The sequence below is a fragment of the Hibiscus syriacus genome, unplaced genomic scaffold, assembly GCF_006381635.1.
Source record: "Hibiscus syriacus cultivar Baekdansim isolate YM2019G1 unplaced genomic scaffold, ASM638163v2 tig00111098_pilon, whole genome shotgun sequence".
Lineage (NCBI taxonomy): Eukaryota > Viridiplantae > Streptophyta > Magnoliopsida > Malvales > Malvaceae > Hibiscus > Hibiscus syriacus.
Genome location: NW_024062983.1, coordinates 69,858 through 91,015, shown reverse-complemented (window position 1 = coordinate 91,015; position 21,158 = coordinate 69,858). Strand labels below are relative to the sequence as shown.

General features: G+C 32.6%; 1 protein-coding gene and 1 pseudogene across 1 annotated transcript; one reads left to right on the top strand and one right to left on the bottom strand.

Moving 5' to 3' along the window:
* Nucleotides 1–14,748: 14,748 nt before the first annotated feature.
* LOC120153029 lies at nt 14,749–16,038 on the bottom strand (annotated as a pseudogene).
* A 642-nt stretch (nt 16,039–16,680) lies between these two features.
* LOC120153095 (NEDD8-conjugating enzyme Ubc12-like) lies at nt 16,681–18,811 on the top strand. Its single transcript, XM_039165101.1, has 7 exons — nt 16,681–16,826; nt 17,044–17,170; nt 17,360–17,468; nt 17,665–17,743; nt 17,865–17,981; nt 18,082–18,229; nt 18,596–18,811. The coding sequence occupies exons 2-6, from the start codon at nt 17,062–17,064 to the stop codon at nt 18,217–18,219; spliced, it is 552 nt and encodes a 183-aa protein (XP_039021032.1). The 5' UTR covers nt 16,681–16,826; nt 17,044–17,061; the 3' UTR covers nt 18,220–18,229; nt 18,596–18,811.
* The last annotated feature ends 2,347 nt before the right edge of the window (nt 18,812–21,158 follow it).

Below are 21,158 nucleotides of genomic sequence, written 5' to 3'. Positions count from 1 at the left end.
AAAGTAAAGCTTCCAAGATGCAGATGCATCATTTGTTCCGACTTCTTCATTCATGGATATGCACAACAAATCTTCATCTGGAAAATTGAAACTCAAAGGCTGATAATCATTCGATACACGACTGGCCAGAAAATCAGCTATGACACTTCCTTTTATCACTTTTTGGTTGACATATACAATATCAAACTCGGATAATAACATCTGCCATCTAGCCATTCTGTCTGTCAAAGCTGGTGATTCCATTAAGAATTTCAAAGGATCAAGTTTGGATATCAACCAAGTAGTATGATATAACATGTATTGTCTGAGTCTTCGAGTAGCCCACACCAGGGCACAACATAATTTTTGTACTGGTGGATATCGAATTTCACAATCATTAAATTTTTTGCTCAGATAATAAATAGCTTTTTCTTTTTTTTCCAGATTCATCATGCTGTCCCAGTACACATCCCATCGAATTTTCAAAGACTGTCAAGTAGAGAATTAACGGTCTATCAGGCATTGGTGATACTAAAATGGGGGCATTGTATAAATATTTCTTAATAATATCCAAATTTTCTTGACATTCATCATTCCAGACTTCAGGATTGTTCTTTCGAAGTAATTTGAACACTAGATCACATTTGTCAGTTAATTGAGAAATAAACCGAGATATATAATTTAATATTCCCAAAAAGCCTCGAACTTCTTTTTTTTGTATTGGGTGGTGGAAGATCTTGAATTGCTTTTACTTTATCTGGATCAATCTCGATTCCTTTTTTGCTGACCACAAATCCCAAAAGTTTCCCGGAAGTTACCCCAAAAGTGCATTTAGCGGGGTTGAGCTTTAATTGATACTTCCTCAATCTCTGGAAAAGCTTTCTCAAATTTTGAATATGTTCTTCTTCGGTTCGGGATTTGGCAATCATGTCATCTACATATACTTCAATCTCTTTGTGCATCATGTCATGAAACAAAGTTACCATGGCTCTTTGATACGTTGCCCCTGCATTTTTCAATCCAAATGGCATTACTTTATAGCAGAATGTGCCCCACATGGTTACAAATGTTGTTTTTTCCAAGTCTTCAGGATTCATTTTTATCTGATTATATCCTGAAAAGCCATCCATGAATGAAAACCATGCGTGTCCTGCAGTATTGTCCACCAAGGTGTCTATGTGGGGTAATGGAAAGCTATCTTTCAGACTAGCTTTGTTAAGATCTCTGTAATCCACACACATTCGAACTTTTCCATTTTTCTTTGGTACTGGAACAATGTTGGCTACCCATTCTGGGTATTTGGCTGCCTGTAGGAAACCTGCATTAATCTGTTTCATTACTTCCTCTTTGATCTGTAACAACATTTCTGGCCTCATTCGCTTGAGCTTTTGTTGGATCGGTTTATATTCTGGATTGATTGGAAGCTTGTGCATCACTATATCTGTACTCAAACCAGGCATATCTTGATAATACCAGGCGAAGATATCTTTGAACTCTTGAAGGAGATTTATCAATTCTTGTTTTATCGGGATTGTCAGAGTAGTACCAATTTTTACCTCCTTTATTTCTTCATCTGTTCCCAGATTTACAGTCTCAATCTCTTCTTTGTGAGGTAGAATTTGCTTATCTTCTTTTTCTATCAATCTTAATAATTCAGTAGGAACATCACATTCCAGTTCATCCTCACACCCATTGATTTCTTCCAGACATATGGGCTGCTCTAAATTTATCTCTCGATTAAATTTAGGAATAAACATGCTATTAACATTGTGACACCTGCAAATTTAAGTCGGACATATTTCCGAAAGAATATAGTAAATTTATGAAATAAATAAATGTAAAAATGTAAGAAAATGTAAAGAATGATTGCCATATGAAAATTTTAAAGAAAATTTTGTATATTTAATATTAGGTGAACTTAACATAATTTCATTTACAAGATAACAAAAAGTTTTCATACTTTTGGACTAAACATGATGATTAGTTCTGAATATTACTCTGTGTTAATATTAAAAACTACAGGAAGGTCTTCAGTGGTCCAATTGTTGAGTGTTTCTCCAGGAAAACATGGGCGAATCCTATCCAAGTATTTGCCAGTCTTGTTGTCATTCATGATCATGTTGATAAATAATCCATTCATAGCTTCTTCAACTATGCTTTGATCTTTCGTCAACTTTTCTTCTTTAAAGGCCTCAACAAGCTGTTGTTCTACATTAATTGTTCCCCCTGATCTGAATATGGTCTTCAACTGTGGGGAAAACATGTGTTCCCAAAGGATTTCTTCTCCTTTCAACCTTGCCTTTCTGTCTTCACACCTTCTTTTCATCTCTTTGTTCTTTTGCTGAAAATTGGGCTTAAATCCAAGCCCAAATCGATCTTTCTTCATTTTCATACTTACAGGAACTGAACTCCCTTGAAGATTCTTTCTTAAACCTTTCCCAGTTTTAGCTCCAATGCCTAAAGTCTGTCGTACCGTCATCTTGGTGCAATCAAACAATCTGGGATATGGAATTTTGCTTCCTTCTGCAATAAAGGTTGCATTGACAAATTCAAGAGCTCGGAAAGAGCATTTAAGAGCATCATCATTGGTTTCAATATATGGAACATCACTTGTTATAGACGCAATGATTTCTTCTTCAGCTCCTACACATATTAGTTGTCCATCAACAACGAATTTCAATTTCTGATGTAATGAAGAAGGAACGGCTCCTGCAGAATGAATCCATGGCCTCCCTAATAAACAATTATATGTAGGGTGGATATCCATCACCACAAAGTCAATATTGTACACGACTGGTCCGATTAACAATGGTATTTCCATTTTCCCAAGCACCTCTTTTTGAGTGCCATCAAAAGCTCGCACTACATTCTGATAACTTTTCATGTGTGATTTATCCACAGGCATTCTTTGAAGTGTGACTAGAGGCATCAAGTTAAGAGCGGATCCATTGTCAATCAATACTCCTGGCAAAATATGACCATGACAATGTATGGTAATATTCAAAGCTTTTACTCACCCCATTCCGCCTTCAGGTATTTCATCATCCGTGAACGTTATATAATTGTCAGCGGCTATATGTCCCACAATTCTGTCAAGTTTATTGAGGGATATATCTTCAGGGATAAAAGTTTGATTAAGCATTCTCATCAAAGCATTTATGTGTGCTTCTGAATTCATCAATAGATCAAGAATAGAAATTCGCGCTTGTTGTTTATGTAGTTGTTCAACCACACTATACTCACTATGTTTCAGGAATTTCAAAAATTCTTGCGCTTGTTTTTCTGTTACAGGCTCATTGAATGCTGGAGGGGATTCATCATCAAATACCTTATGGGGTATTATCATGGCTTTTCCTTTTGTTTTCACTTATTCTGAGGCGTTGGATGTTTCGGGAGAGTAACATCTCCCACTTCTTGTAAAGAATCCGACTTCACTCATTGCTTCAGACATCGAATCCAGACTCTGTGTTTTCTCTTCTGTTTTTTCTTGAGAAACAGATCCTCCTACCATTGAAACATTGGTAGTATAATTCCAAGGTACCCTGCGGGTATCCTTATATGGAAATAGTAAAGGAGTTGTGATAACTACTTTTGGCTTTGTTGGTGCAGGAATCACTGTAGATGATTTCACATTAATAATCACATGATCAATTGTTCTTTGATTAGGTTTAAAATCATCTGATGAACAAACATCATCTTCTTTTTTCCTGGTTCTTCTTCAAAGAATTCTATCTCTATGTTATTCATCAATTTTTGCATCAAATCCCTAAACTCAAGACATAGTTGAATTTCATGCCCCTTCTCTTGATGATATTCACAATAATTCTTGCCTTCATTATACTTTGGCCTGAATTGTTGTGGAATTATACCGGCTAAAGAGAGTTGTTGAAATATCCAAACAAAAGGAGATTTATGTCAGTTTTTGCTTTCTTTTTGTTCTCTTCCTGAATTGCATTCACGTTTTTATCTCCATGATTTGGCAATGGGTGATTTGATGTAGATTGTGAATTGAATTCCAACTTTCCAGTGTTGATCAAATTTTGAACCACCCATTTGAATGCCAAACAGTTTTCAATAGAATGACCCGTAATTCCTTCATGGTAAACACAGTGTGCCTTTACATCATACCATGGAGGGAATGGTGGTTGCATGGGAACCAAAGGATAGGGCCGTATGACATCTGCTTTTAATAGCGAATCATAGATCTCAGCATAGGGTACTTGTAAAGGTGTAAAAGACAACCTTTCATTTTCTTTTCGAGATCCTCTGGACTCTGCTCGATTAGTGTTTGTTTCTTCTTTCTTAACCCTTGGTTGGGTTATTGTAACACTTTTCTATGAATCCTTGTTGTAAGAGTTTGCATTGTTGACTTCATTCTCCTTTTTACGGTACATAGGTCTTTTGGAACTAGACCCCTCATTTAATTCAATTTTGCAACTTTTCAAGATATTTTCAATGAGTTCTCCAGAAATGACCAAATCTGCAAAATTTCTGGTTGCATTCCCCATTAGATGATTTAAATAAGGAGCTTTCAATGTATGGACAAATATTACTGTGGCCTCTTTTTCTGACAGGGGTGGTTGAACTTGGGCTGCTGTGTCACGCCATCTCTGAGCATACTGTCTGAACGTTTCGTTATTCTTTTTCTCCAAATTTTGGAGAGTCCATCTATCAGGGACCATGTCTGTTACGTGGTGGTACTGCTCTAGGAATGCTTTAGCTAGATCTTTCCAAGATCTAATGTTGGCTTTGGTCAATTGAGTATACCATTTTAAGGCTGGTCCTGTCAAACTATCTTGAAAGCAATGAATTAACAATTTCTCGTCTTTCACATATCCTGCCATTCTGCGACAAAACATAGTAATGTGAGATGAAGGGCATGTGGTACCATCATATCTATCAAATTTGGGAACTTTGAACTTGATGGGGAGAATTAGGTCTGGAACCAAACTCAACTCACTAGTGTCAAACCCATAGAATGATTCAGTTATTTCCACGGATTTCATTCGTTCTTCTAAGCTCTTGATCTGTCTGGTCAATTCTTCATTTACTTTTTCTTTCTCATTCAGCTCATTCAAATCTGGGATTAGATGTTCAGTATTAAAATCCCCTATTTTCATATCTGATATAAGTGGATTTTTGCTTTAAGATGCAGGATCCACTTGTCGATTTTTATGTGGTTTGGCTTCTTGAAATGCTGATGTGTGGGCATTGATTTGTATAGGTGTAGTACCATAGTGATAAATTGGTTCTGGTGGGAAACCTAGGGGATACATAGGTTCTTGGTCGAAAGATACAAGATTTTCATGCATTTTTCCAATGATAGCTTGCCTTTTAAACATGTCTTCTATTTTCTGCATCATGCTGTCTTGTGAGTTTGCAATACTGGCTTCAATTTTCTCTAGCTTCATTCTCATCTCTGCTTGTTCTTTATTATGTTGTTCCTCAATACGTTGTATTTTATCCTCCATAACTCTCTTAGTAGCTTGTCTAGTACCGTAGTGATGTTGTATTTCTCTTTTGGCCAGAATAACTGCGATTGAAAAATCTTTTGATATTATTTTTTCAAATTTTAATTAATGAATATTATCTTAATAATAAAAATTATACATAAAGAAAATAATGCAATGAATAATGAATGTATGCATGTATGCAAAAGGTATTGATCCCAAAAAGTTAACTGTCATAGAACAACTTTCATCGGCATACAAAAGTTTCTTTATAATAGTTCATAACTACAGATAAGGCGTAGCTTTCCTGTTAAGCTCTATAATTTCTTTCATTAGCCATGACACCTTCTTTCCGAATTTAGAAACTGGATCAATATAATGCTCGATTATTTTTGCTTCAACAGCTAGTTCCCCAACATATCTAGCAACTTCACTCATTTGTACCATGGCCTCGAATACCATATTACTTCTTTCTTCACTTCTTTCTACATAGAAATCAGTTGATTTTTGTCATTTTTCATTAGTTCTTTCGATTGTTTGCTCTAACTCAGTGATTCTGACTTGATAATTGTGCAGAATTTTTCAAGATCTCTAATGCGTCTTCGCAGTGAAGCACTTTCCTCATTACTTTCTTTGAGATCACTAGGTCCTAGACGAACCTTTTCTTGAAATAACGACTCTTCAAGTTGCAAAATGTAAGCATTAAATTCTGAGTTTTTATTTCTAGACTGATCCAGATCTTCTTTAAGTTTTGTTCGTGCTTCTTGTGTTCTTTGATTAAGCTTCTGGATTTGAACATTCTTGTTTCTGCATCTTTGCATCCAATTGCTAGCCACTTCTTGCTTTACCTCAAGTTTGGTGTTAAAATTCTTTCTTTCCAGCTCCCATTTTTCTTTTTCAACCTTGAACTCTTCAATCGTTTGGCCTCTGACTTCAAGTTCGGTAATCAGATGGTTCATTTCAGATTCAAATCCCTTGAACATGATATTTTTCTCACCCTCAAATTTATCAAGAATATCACTCTTCATCTCTTCTAAATCTTTGGCTCGATCCCTTTCTCTTTGCATTTCATTCATGATCTCGCGATGTTCAGCTTTGTGTTTTATAATTCGCTCTCTTTTGTCAACCTCAAAATCTTCCATTTTTTGCTTTCCTTTCTCAAGGCTTTTGAGTAGACGGCTATTCTTTTCTTTCAGATCTTCAACTCGACTTTTTTCGATGTTCAATTCTCTGGTCATCTGTACTGTTGATCGGCTTGGTCCTGATGCTTTCCGGGATTTATATAACTCCTGGTAATTTTTCTTTAATGCTCTAAATTCACCATCAACTTTTTCTTTGTTTTCTCTCAGCATTGCACATTGTGATGAATGAAAATCAATGTCAACACCCAATATAGCTTTATCTCGTCTCATTTACTCTAATTCTCTTGACCAATCTTCTCTTTCTGCTTCAAACTCAGCTCACAGGATTTCAATCTCTGATGGAACCACCTTAATGCGATCTTCCATAGAGATATCCTTAGTTTGGTCTGGTAGAGGAATATTTTCATTTTTCCTGACAGATCTCCATTCCTCATAATCAGGAGTTAGCATTTCTTTTGCTGCTTTAGCTCGGATACAAAAAGTTGTTTTCCAAGCTGTAAAGGCTTCCATGATATTTCTTTTATAATTTTTGCTGTGGAATGTGAACTCAGATAAATGTAATCCAGCAGTGACAGGTGCAAATTGACGACCTTCATACTGTCTTATGACCAAAAGTGGTGTATATCCAATTCCTCCCCACAATCCGAGCAGCATTATCCAGTTGTAATCACCACATTTGTAAAAGAATTCCCTTTGGATTTGCCACGGGGCTCGCCAAACAATATCATTGCTTTGCAGATTTCGAAAGGCATTAATCCACATATCTTTCTTAATTTCTTTCGGCCATTCTTGCTCCAGAAATTCTTTTAATGGTGAATAGTCCGTATTAAAACGCCGGTATGAAACCTTTTCTGTCCTCCAGAAATGGCTACGGATCCAGACATATAACAATTGGGTACACCCTGAGAATCTTCCACCTCCTAGCTTTCTACAAGCGTTTAACGATCTGAATATCTCTGCTAGAATTGCAGATGCAGGATTAATCTTTTTTGATAGCTGCTCAAACAAATCTACTACTGCAACTTCAATATATCCCAATACTTTTGGGAAGATGACCATACCATACATACCCAGAGTAAAGAGATCGAATCGTACTTTAGTGTCTGGATGACTCTGAATAAGTTCTTTAATGTTGGTCCAAGCAATGCCTTCGCTTTCGCCCTTTTGTTTTGTACGGGATGTCACCCATTCTTCTCGTACTCCCGCAATATTTGCTAATTTAACTCGAAATGGTTGAGTTTTAATTGACTTTGAATAAATTCGATTCTCCAAAGCCCCTTCTATATGTAGCAAAGTTGTGTACTCTTCAATAGTAGGGACCAAGTCCTCTTTATTGAGAGTGAAGCAATTGTACCCTGGATTCCAGAATTGAATTAGGGCTCGAAGTAAGTCCTCATCAACTTCAACATAGAGCAAATATGGGATATCTCCGTAAGTCTGATAAAACTGCAACTTTTTGTTTGAGTCCCAACTTTCCCAAATGCTTCGCAAATCTTGCATATCATTTCTTTTTAGCGAAACTGGAGCATAACTGGCCAAATCAGATACATAGTCATCTTGCAGACTGTCTCCTCCTTGTATTTTTAAGTCTTCAGCCCACTGTCTTACTTCTGAGTTTAGAACTATTTGATTTGAACACTTTTTATCCATAGATGAAGGTTTTCCAATGAGACAATTAACACGAGGATCAATGTCTTTTATCCTGTATGATGCTATGCAAACAAAAGAAATAAAAACACACAAAAAGAAATGAATTAGTATACATAAAAAATAATTTAAATAATAATGTCTACCTAAATATCTTTATTTAAACATGCTTTCTTCATACTTTAAATAATTTAAAATTCACATGCAATTTAATCAGTAAATAAATAAATTAAAAGGAAAGTTAGAATTCATTTCTCCTGTGTGTACACCTATTTTGGACAAAATTTTGGTATGGCTTCAAATCGAAAGAGTTTCTAGGGTTTATTATATGCATGGTTTCATATCTAAGAATAAAGGTACCCGAATTGTCCTTGTTAGTGCCCCCTTGGGCTGTTAACCCTCAATCCTAGTCCATCACAGACTAAAGCGGATCGAGTTCAATTCGAGGGGATACACTTCTCTATGCCTGACACGGAGAATAAATTCTCACGAAGACATAGAGCATATGAACCCCGAAAGTTACTTGCTAGGTCTGACACGGAGAATAAATTCTCACGAAGACGTCGCTTTCACTCCCACTTAAAAGGGACTAACTCAATTATAGACCTTTATGTTATGCAATGCAAGTGATGTGTGTGAGGAGAAATGTTCAAATCTCTGACAGAAAAATAAATAATGAAATAAAATACATGAAAATAAAATAAAATATATATATATAAATAAATAATATACATATAAATATTATGAAAATAATAAGTATATATAAAAATTTTGAAAAGAAAGAATTATAAATTAAATTATAGAATTTTTAATTTCTAATTAATAGAGACAATTTATAATTGATTTTAAAAGCTTAACCAGGTCCCCAGCGGAGTCGCCAAGCTGTCGTAACCGGTTTTCGTCCGGACAAAATTTTTACTTGGCGGGAAAAGTGATGTGAATAAATTAATGATTTTGATTTTTAAAAAATATTTTGGGAGTCGCCATCGGCCTTTTGGGTCAGGTGAATACCTAAAAATCATCTTTTAAAAGAGCTTTTAAGAAAACATCGATTAAAAGATAAATTGATCTGCGTTTTAACCAAAAATTCATTCTTTTTAATAATAAAAAGGGATTCGTGGTCGGTTACGTTTAGGGAAGGATTAGCACCCCTACAACGCCCAAAATTGGTACTTTTTAATTATAAATTGTCTCTATTATTAAAAATTCAAAATATATTTAATTTATAATCCTATTTAATTCAAATATTTTTAAGAAAATATATCAAACATAAATAAGATATTTACTTATTTAGAAATATCAAAAAAGGACTTCTAGGTGCCTTAAGACAGCTCTTTTCTTCGATATTAATAAATATTATAATAATAAAATTAAATTATAAATTTTTTATTATAATATTTAATTTAAAAATACCAGAATAGGACATCCAGTTGTATTAAGACTGCCCTTTTCTTTGATATTGAAAAATAAATAAATATTAAAATATGATAAAATAATTTATGTAAAATCAAATTAAGATTTAGTATATATTATTATTTATTATATATATTTATATGACTATATAATAATAATAAAAATAATATTTAAAATATAAACAAGTAAAATTAAAGCATAAATAAACAATAATAAAAATAAAATTAGAACTATATATTTAAAAGCAGTAAAACTTTATAATAAATGAAAATATTTAAAATTAGTGACTAAATTATAATCTAATAAAATTAAATACCTAATTCATAATTAATTATTTAAAATTACAGGGATTAAACATGCTATTCTCCTTATTTATTAATTTAGTGACTAAACTAAAATTATATAAAATTCGAATATCATATTAAAATAAATTAAAAATATGTACTCGGGATTAAAATATTAATTATTAAAACTAAAGGACTAAATACGTATTTTATCTAAAATATTTATAATTACGGTTAAGGGCTAAAATATAAATAAATAAAATTTAGAGACCAAATTAAAAGGATCATAAATTTGATTCAGTGACTAAAATGTAAAACATATAAAATAGAGGGACTACGGACATGGTTTAACATTTAAAAATTACACAACTAGCCCTCCCCAAAACGACGTCGTTCGGGAAGGGCTATTTAAGCCCGAAACGGCTGGCCCTTCGGAGGGAAGCCGGTCACCGGGCGGCAGCCGTCTGCCGCCGCAAAACCCACCACCGGCCACCGCATCCGGTGGTCGGAAAATTTTATTTTTATACAAAACGTAGATCGGACCGTCCTAATGACGGTTCCGGTGTTCCTTTCTCTTAAATAGCTCCCGATCGGAGCAAATCTAGGAAAATACCTTCGGTTTTCGAAGGTTTTTGGTGACGCTTGGAGGTCGGTGGTGACTCCGATCGAGGTGTTGTCTTCCCCGGTAAGTTTCTCTCGCTCTTCTCTTTTTGTTTTGTGGTTTGTTTTCTGTTTTCTGTTTTTTTTTTCTTTTTTTTCTGTTTGGTTGCTCTGTGTGTTCTTCTCTCTGTTTTTTTTCTTTGCAGGTTGTCAATGGCTTTATAGCCATCCCCGGTGTGGCTATCGGACCGGGTAAAAGAGTGGAGTCTGGTGATTCACCGGACTTCCAGTGGTGACTCATCGTTGGGGCGACATGTGTGCGGCTGGAGTGGCGCTTCTGGAAGCTTCCGATGAGACGTGGCAGCGGTGGAGATGGTGGGAGTAGCTACGGCGGCTGCGTGGTCCCTAGGGTATCATTACCCTATGGTTCGTTCTGGATGAGTGTGGGTCGTTGGATCTCTCAGATCCAACAGCTGTGATGCTGAGGCGGCTAGGGTTAGATGCTACAAATCTTAAATTGGGTTTAGGGTTTCCTGATGGGTTTGGGCCAGTTGGGTCCTTTGTAACTGGGCCGGTCCAGTCTGATTTGGGCCTGTAATAATATTTATTAATAATAATAATAATAATAATAATATAAATAATATTTAAATGAAAAAAAATGAGTATCTTCAGTTATCATTTGTGTGTACTCTACATATCTCCATATCTCCTCAATCTATGATCTCTCGAATGAGATGAAAAAACCTCAAAATATGTTTTGATCATTGATGAGATCTAGATTCCTTTGCTTTCGCAATGGCTCCATTGTTGTCACGGCGAAGTTCTATAGCATTTGATATGATGGGAACAACCCCTAGTTCGGTTATGAACTTCTTGGTCCAAACATCTCTTTAGTTGCTTCATATATTAAGGCAAAAAAACAAAACCAGATTGCGATCGCGAGTCATCCTTATCGGTTTGGAAGCTAGCATTCGTGTAACCTTTTACACTAAGTTATTCTTCACCTCCATATACAATAAATGTATCCTTAGTTCTTTTCAAGTACTTAAGGATATTTTTAACCGCTGTCTAGTGATATTCACCAGGATTTACTTGATACCGACTCATCACGCTTAAAGCATACTATACATTGAGACGAGTATATATCATGGGATACATGATGGAACCAATAGTCGAAGCATACAAAATCTTATTCATCTATTCTCTATCTTGTGGAGTGGAATGACACATTTTCTTCGAAAGTAATATGCCATGCCTCATAGGTAGAAATCCTCTCTTGACCTATTCTATGTTGAACCTTTTTAGCATTTTTTCTATGTATGTACTCTAAAAGTATGGATACTCTAAAGGTTAATAATAATGTATCCATACTTACTCTAAAAGTATGTATACTGTTTCGACAGTAATGTAAACGGTAAAATATATACAACTTAACCGTTTGAAATGTTTTTTTTTAATTCGAAAGTATGGATACTTACTTTAAAAGTATTAGCTGACCTTATTCACATATGTAATAGGGTAAGGGGGAGGTAAGATAGTAGGTTACCCCCAACGCCAGGTTGAGAGCAGCTTCCGTAGGAGACCTTCAAATTATGAAATACCGTCCGTGGGACTCGATCCCACGACCCCAAGGTTAAGAGCTTTGTGCTCTACCAACTGAGCTGGATGGTCATTTCAAACTTACTTTAAAAGTATGTGTACTCTAAAGGTTAATAATAATGTATCCATACTTACTCTAAAAGTATTGCTATTTGCTAAAGTATCAACCATCAGATTATAGTAGTATCGATATTTATTTTAAAAATAATTGTCATACAAAGATACATAATATATTAAATCCTACCAATATCATTAAACACAACTTTAATATTCCGGATTGCAACCTATTTCTTTATTCAAAATAACATTATTGGACGCAACCTAGTATGTTAATATTTATTTATAACAAAATGAGAAATTAACATATTTTGTTGTCGTGGGATTTCGAATGCCCCCATCAATTTAAACTTTGGTAACATTTTAGGCGCTACCTAATATGTTGATAATATTAATAACAAAATAAGTAATTAACTTATTTTATTATCGGGATTTCTAATGTCCCGTCAGCTTAAACTTTTGTAATATTTTGATTTTAATTTTGAACTAAATATTTTTAATTTTATTAATAATTTTAATTTTTACAATTATTAATTAAATTAAAATATTAAATTTATGATTATATATAGAATCATTAAATTATAACTCTAAAAAATAAACATTAAGCTTAATTTATAAATCTTAAATTTTATTTTTTTTAATATTCTACTAACTAATTTATAAAATATATGCAATTGATATTCAAATTTAAGATTTGCTTAAATGTTCTAATATGCCAATGCTTATCAATCTCTATGTTATCGTGTATAGTATAACACAATTGTTCAAGTTGGTTTAATGGCAAATGTCAGTGCTTGCATTCCTGTGGACCTGGGTTTGATTCCCTTAACTTCTGTTAACATTGCTTGGGCTTTTCTAATTGTTTTTCCATCCAACCAGATTCTCTTAGCTCCTGTCAACATTGCTTGGGCTTTTCTAATTGTTTTTTCATCCAACCATATGTAGACACGTGTCACAATTTAAGTGGCAAAATATAAATAAATTTAAATTCTAAAAAAGTTCAATAAGATGTTGACACGTGTCATTAAATTTATTGAATTAAATTAGAATTAGGACCAAATTGATAGAATGTATAAATATTGATAACTAAATATATAATTATACCAATTTTATTAACTGTCACGTCAATACTTCTATTAAATATTATCGAAAGGCGGCTTAACTGAATATAAATAAATAGTTAAGTGGTTTGATTGACAAAATTTAAAGATTGATAGTAAACGTAAAAATGACTAAATAGTTGAGTGATCAATTGTATAGTTTACCCTTAGATAATTCCTCTTTAAATTTTTAACTAATTTATAATTATATGTTGAGTACTTTATAATTTTAACATTTTATAAATTAATTTATTGATATTTATCGTTAGTGTTGATCAATAGAAGAATAATCCTATATGGTAAGTATAAATAATAGCGGTTAATGTTTAACAGTTTTTCTTACCATTACATTTGCATTTTAATTTTTATTATTTTGCAAGTAATGTAATTGGTTGACATGGCAATTAATTATGGTGCATGTATTTACAATAAAATAATATATATATATTTTTAAAAAAAGTATAATTATAATACTATTATATTAATATAGTTAATGGGATAAGTCTCCAAAATCATAGAACTACAATCTCTTAACTGTTCTTCACAATTATTTTATAATTTTTTTAGGGTAAACTGCACATTTAAAACCTAAATTATCAATTTTGATTTGTCTTAATACCTAAACTTTTAATTTTTTTCAAAATTATATTTAAAATTTAATTTTTGTTTCATTTTAGTAACCCGCCGTTAAAAACTTAACACGTTTAATACCTAAACTATCAATTGTGATATGTTTTAGTACCTAAACTTTCAGTTTTTCAAAAATTAACATTAAATTTGAACGAGTATACTAAAATGAAACAAAAATTAAACTTTAGATATATTTTTGAAAAAAAAATATAATTTTGAAAAAATTGAAAGTTTAGGTACTAAAAATGATAGTTTAGGTGCTAAATGTATAATTAATCCTAATATTTAAATAAAATTATTGAAAACTATATTGAGGATATTACACAATTTATACCAATTCATCTATAATCACCTAATAAATATCTTTTTAATACTTTCCGAGTCCAATTAAATATGTTGCTTTTGAGTTTTAAAATTATTTCATTCAAAATATCATCAACAAATAACAATATTTATATTTTTTTTACCCTTATTCCTTTACTATTATCAAAACAAATATGTGAAATGTATAAATTACTTTTTGAGGGATAATACTTTAATTCATATGCATCTTAAATATAAATGATATATTGTTAGTAACATTTTTTAAAAAATACTCAACTACTTTAGATATAATTATTTTTAATACAAATCTTAATAAAAATAATAAAATCAGTATTTAATTATAAATTTGTAATTCGAGTTTCTTTACCAACTTTTTGCAACATAAAGTTAATTCATTAACTCACTCGTATTTAACAATGTAATTGATATATATGACACAAGTCCAGATCAACTCACTCGTAGAGGTGGAACTTCATTAACTGGAATTTTACATAAAGTTAATACGCAGCAAAACATGTCGTTGCTAGAGTTCTAAATGGCAGGAACCAGTCGATGAACTACCAGAATCTTTCATCATCTTCTTCAAAACCAGTCCTTGCCATCCTAATATTATGTCTAACTGTATCGGCCTGTTGACCCAGTTCCTCGATGGTCGTCATAAATGCTTCGGACTACCTCTTGATCTCATTGATCGCGAGCTTCAGTGCATCTTCTTCTGCAAGTGCAAAACCGGCATCATACAATAGTGATTCCATCTCAATTTCCAGCTTCCTGATAAGCACTCTTATGTTTTCCAAGTCATGGATTGTGAAGTGAGAACGAATCCACATTTCGTTTATTAACTCCTTCTGCACTTTCAGATCGTTCTCGTGTCGCTTCCAAAGCCAGTTGCACGATTTCCCGACCGAACAGATAGGTGCCAAGGCAGCAGCCAAAGCTGCTACAACGGGCGGTGCAGCCCACAGAGAAGATCATAACCGAAACGAAAGTGGCTACGAACAACACATTCGACACCCTCCTCCACGTTTTCAAAGATTTCAACTTCTTATCGAGCTTTCTCTTCCGGGCTAGCAATTTATGCAGCATTAATTCCTTCTGCTTTAAATTTCCCTAGTTCCTACAAAGTCTTCACAAATTTCCTCTCACCATCACCAACTTGTAAACCCGCCTATTCATGAAAATACCTAACAGCCAACTGAATAATTAACTGGTTGTTTCGACCACGTTTGAGGCAATTCTCAAAAGCAATGCAAAATTCTAATGTCTTTTTACTGTTCTCAAAGTGTTCCTCAACCAAAGAAAACAAGTCGGGGTTTTTCCATATATCTCTCTGACGTTCCAAAATGATTTTCACCGCTTCCTCGTTGGTTTCAAGAAGACATCCGATAACCTGTTCGAGCGAGTAAAAAGATAAGGATCGAGCATCCAAACGAGCAGCGAGTGTGTCAATGACATCGTTAGTGCGTTTATAGAGGGTCGCATCAAATTGCTGCAAAGTCAAATTGCTGCATCAAAGTAAATTCAAGTCGTAAAATACGACTCATTAACTTGAATAACTCAAATTTTGTTGATTCGACTCAATCGGATGTTCACCCCTATCTTTATCTACCTTTCAACTTTTTCCCATCTCTCTACTAGAAGAACTTCCAAACAAAATCCTGTGAGAAATCCATAAGCAAATAAAAAGATGCACTGAATCAGCCGAAAAAAAAGTAATAATAAAATTGGAAGGAAAAAAAACGGATGGCTCACCTCGAAAACCAGCTAGAGCTGTGTACACCCGAGCCCAAATTTGAAACTAACTCGAAATCATTATATAATATATATCATATCATTAATTTAAACATATAATACGTACCATGTCAGTATTTTGAGCATATGTAACTAACTACAAGCATTGATTGTTAAATGTAATCATCAAAATGTTCCAAAAATGAATATAAGTCAAAATTATTATTCAATCAAATGTTAAGAACATTTTTACCATTATATTTATTCTAAATTCATCATCGAACTTTTTAATGTTTTAATTTTATCTCTAAATTTATCCAAAGTATGAAATTAATTTCAAATACAATTACTTTTTGCAAACTTATAATAATATAGTTTGACCTAATGGTTTTATTAACATGTGACGTGATTAACATATACTTATAATTTAAGAGTTATAATTTAAGGATAAAATTAAAATATTTAAAGTTTTAAAGATTAACTTAAAATAAGGGTAATATGTTAGAGATAAAATTAAAATACTTAAAATTTTAAAAATCAATTAAAAATAAGCCCTATAATTTGAGGTAATACGGTACAATTGACTCTTGTGGAATTTCTATCCCAGTAAAATTATCTGGATTGGGCTTTCCTCGCAGTCCGTCAATTGCAATGGGAATCACGGACTGTTACCCCCCACCCCCACCAAATTATATATGAAAAAGTTTTTCTCTCTCTCAAATTTCATTTGAAAATCAAATCACGGAATCAATCTTTCCACTCATCCCCGCCGGCGCAGCCACACACGCGTCTCACCACCACTCGGTGTCAGCCTGTCTTTCTGTTCTGACCCAAGCCCTCCCTTGCCTTCAAGCCAGGAAATCAGATCAGGTAATTTTCTAAGCCCTAAACTCAACTTGAATTTTGTTTTCTACTTTGAGTCACGACTAAGATTTTGAGACCACTCTGCTATATTTCCTGTTTCCGATCCAATTGCTTGTTGCTTTCTGTATACTTCATTGAGAATGAGAATTTTTCTAAGCTATCGGTTTGAATCTGTTACTAAATTCTTCTATCAACAATGTAAATTAAAACGAAACGTTTTCAGTATTTATTTGTAGGAGCTATGATTCGATTGTTTAAAGTTAAAGAAAAGCAGAGAGAACTTGCTGAAAATTCAAATGGCGGATCACCTGTCAAAAAGCAAACTGCAGGGGAGTTGCGTTTACACAAAGGTTTGCTTGTTTACTAAATTGATTTAAAAAAAATCCTTAGATTTTGTTGCAAGCTTCTTTAGCTCTCTTAAGGATTGAATGGGATTTAGCATTGCAGCAACTGAATTTTAAGAGGATTTGTATGATATAGGATCGAATTAAGGACTTACAGATTTATAAGTTTGATATCATTTTGCATTCAATTTGCAGACATTTCTGAGCTTAACCTACCCAAATCTTGCTCCATAACATTTCCTAATGGAAAAGATGACCTGATGAACTTCGAAGTTACAATTCGACCCGATGAAGGATTTTATCTGTGAGGAATTTCTTTCATGAATTGTCTCTTAAAATGAGCTACATTTTGTTCCAGAGCATAATATATTGGTTAAAATTGTTCTTAGGGAGGAAGTAGTGTTCTTACTTCTTACATACAATTGCTTTACATTCGTTTTTTTTCTTTTGTTATTAATAAATCAAACAAGTAATCTCCCAACTGACTACTGTTTTCTCAGTGGTGGTACATTTTTGTTCTCCTTCCAAGTTTCTCCTGTCTATCCGCACGAGGCGCCGAAAGTTAAGTGCAAGACCAAGGTAGACCGGCTCATCTTATTTACTTCTTGGTCCCCTGATTCTTTACCAAATTCATGCTGCTTGCTTTACATTTTCCTTTTGTTATAACCTGGCTTGTTTCATGTTGTACTCTGATTTCCAGATATACCATCCAAACATGGACTTGGAAGGAAATGTTTGCCTTAACATCTTACGTGAAGACTGGAAACCCGTGCTCAATATAAACACCATAATCTATGGATTATATCATCTTTTCACTGTAATAACCGTCATATTTTTAAACATTAGTTCTTTGAATTTGCATCCATCTCCTCTATACATTTGTATCCATCTGATATCCGAACCATTTTTTTGTGAAGGAACCGAATTACGAGGACCCGCTAAATCATGATGCTGCTGCAATTTTGAGGGATAATCCAAAGTTGTTTGAGTCTAACGTGAGAAGGGCTATGCATGGTGGCTATGTTGGGCAAACCCATTTCCCACGGTGTATCTAGTTTTTGCAAGGTAGCTCAAAGTCCACTTAAATTTCCATGGTTTACATGATGTCTGAGAATATTTTTTTCTGAAAGATCATTTCCATTTTTGCTTTACCGAAGCTTTCCTAATGTTATCACATGCCACTGAGGGCGTATATAATGTTAGTATGGAACTAGGATGGACAGAAATTTATGCATTGGCTTAGAACATGACATTCGTCTTTGCATCTTACACCTGTGTTTGCTTAAAGCAAAGCAACTCGCAAATGCTGCAAATTATAACTGCTAAGACAAGCAGCACAGCTTTGCGTTGCAACAACGAAGCATTAGCTTCGAACCTTTTTACTGTAGACATTCTCTTTTGCTCATTTCGACTTTCTTCTCTATTGTTTAGGCCCTCCAGTTAGACCAAGTGAAAGCTTTCCATGCTTTCAAGATTTGGGTACTCTCACTTGTGATGGTTTTTTTGCTTTAGTCTTCTTCCGTGGTCAAAAGGAGTGTTGTTCTCTCCAGAAAACTTGGGTTTGAGCAGCCGTGTTTGTAGGATCTGCGTTGTCAATGATTAAAAAAAATATTAATGGATATTATCTTGTAAGCACCTTATATTATTAAAAAAAAAAACTAGTTGTGCTTTTAAACAACATATATGGTTGTTTGGAAACATATATTTAGAATTTTAGATATTGGTAACAATTTAAATGAATATTATGAAATTTTAATCTAATCTAATTATATTATTCAATTTTTTTATTAACAAATTAATTTACTCATATTAACACCTTTATATTTTTTAACTGAAGCTCATTTCATTCCTCTTTTCTTCACACCTCATTAAGATATTGATTAGTTGTTATTTTTAATGAACAATCTATAACTTTAATCTTCGTCTTTCTTTTCTTTTTCCCCCTAAAAATCTCCATCTTCACAAGTAAAATGTTTGATCCAATCATTACTTGAATCAACTAATAGAATCACATGAAGAAATGCAAGTTTTATTAATTGGATCGACTATACTGAAAACGAAAAAAAATGATTTTATCATATTTTTTTAAGGGGGAAAGAACAGTTATAGTCCACTTGGATTTAGAGAACATATTAATCCATGAAGAACAGTTAATAGGATTGTATTTATATGATTTTGAAGACTTATTAACTATATTAATATAAAAGTATTAGAATTATGCTATTTTTTTTGCCAACAAGTGTTGGCACAAGTGATAGAGATTTATGAATTTGAGTTTGTAAGGCCAATTTCGAATCTTACCACTATCAATCTTGGTGGGTAATCTGTAAATTCGTATGTAAATTTCAGTTGGGTCTTAAGTATGTCTTGACCCTAGATTGAAGGAGTCACCCCTAACCTAAACTTTAATTGACAAAAAAATACTATTTTAAAAAATATATATTATTTTATTGTAAATACATGCAACATAATTAATTGCGATGTCAACCAATTACATTACTTGCAAAATAATAAAATTTATCATGCAAATGTAATGATAAGAAAAACTGTTAAACATTAACTTCTATTATTTATACTTACAATATATATGCCCTTTATAAAAAAGTAATGAAGTAATAATAATATTAGTAATAAAAACAAACAACGCCCGATAATAACAATAATTATAGTGAAACAATCAAACGAATTAAATTAGCAAATAAATGCTCAGGGGACAGGACAAGATAAATGCCACGTAGTAAAAAAGTTAGGAAAGGGAGAGAGCCGCTCTCTACGGTCCCCGTTTTTAAATAACTTTATTTATAAAAAATCGTATCAATAAACGTCTTATTAATTATAACTGAATAAATACAAATGAGACTATCGAAAATAAAATATAACAATGATTACTTAGAGATAGTATATAAACAAAACCACTAATAAGTGAAGTAACGACATATATAAAATGAACACACCAACGACTCCGAGCAACAAATATAGAGTAGAGAAACTTAAAGAAGAACCAAAAAAGCCAACAGACAAAACGATCTCTTTAACAACAATCTCTTCCAACACATATATGTGATAATCAACGAACTGTATTGTACAAACAAATAGAGGAACCATGTTACGAGAAAGCAACAACTATGTATTCAAAAAAAAGAAGAAGAAAACTAATAAAAAAACATGTATCGAGAGTTCGAAAACACTGATAACCATGATACCCTTTACTAGAGAAAGACCGTAGCCAGGAAAGACCACCACACCTGCCATAAAAAAAAACTTAAAAAAGTACAAGAGAGAATGTAACTGCAGCAGATAATGAGGAGCGTACATAAATTAATATTTCTCTATATATACATAGTACGTTAAGCATTTATTAAATTTAAATTAATTCAGATTAAAATTTAGGATAAAAATAAAACTAAATTATTATCAGATTTGTTTTTATATGTATAAAAGATTCAAAGTAAAAAAGAAATATAAGTATTGTTATTTGTTGATTTTTCTAATAGAACATTTTAAATGAAATAAATTTAAAACTCAAAAAATATAAATTTAATTGGACTTAGAAAGTATTAAAAAAGATATTTATTAAGTGATTATAGATGAATGGGTATAAATGTTGTAAATACCCTTAATATATAGTTTTCAATAAATTTACTTTAAAATTAGAATTAATTATATATTTAGTACATAAACTATCATTTTTAGTATGTTTTAGCACATAAACTTTCAATTTTTTTAAAATTATATATAAAGTTTAGTTTTTGTTTCTCTTTAGTATATCAGTTCAAAATGTAATGTTAATTTTTGAAAAAATGAATTATAGATACTAAAACATATCACAATTGATAGTTTAGGCACTAAACGCATTAAGTTTTTAACGATGAATACTAAAATGAAATAAAATTTAAACGTTAGGTATGATTTTAAAAAATTAAAAATTTAGGTATTAAAATAGATTAAAAGTGATAATTTAATTACTAAATACGCAGTTTACCCTAAAAATTAT

What these genes read in the sequence shown, in the direction of transcription:
- LOC120153095 (XM_039165101.1), top strand. Translation starts at nt 17,062, where the DNA reads ATGATTCGATTGTTTAAAGTTAAAGAAAAGCAGAGAGAACTTGCTGAA. An exon ending in CCCGATGAAGGATTTTATCT is followed by an intron (nt 17,469 to 17,664) that starts GTGAGGAATTTC and finishes CTGTTTTCTCAG; the next exon opens with TGGTGGTACATTTTTGTTCT. An exon ending in GATTATATCATCTTTTCACT is followed by an intron (nt 17,982 to 18,081) that starts GTAATAACCGTC and finishes TTTTTTGTGAAG; the next exon opens with GAACCGAATTACGAGGACCC.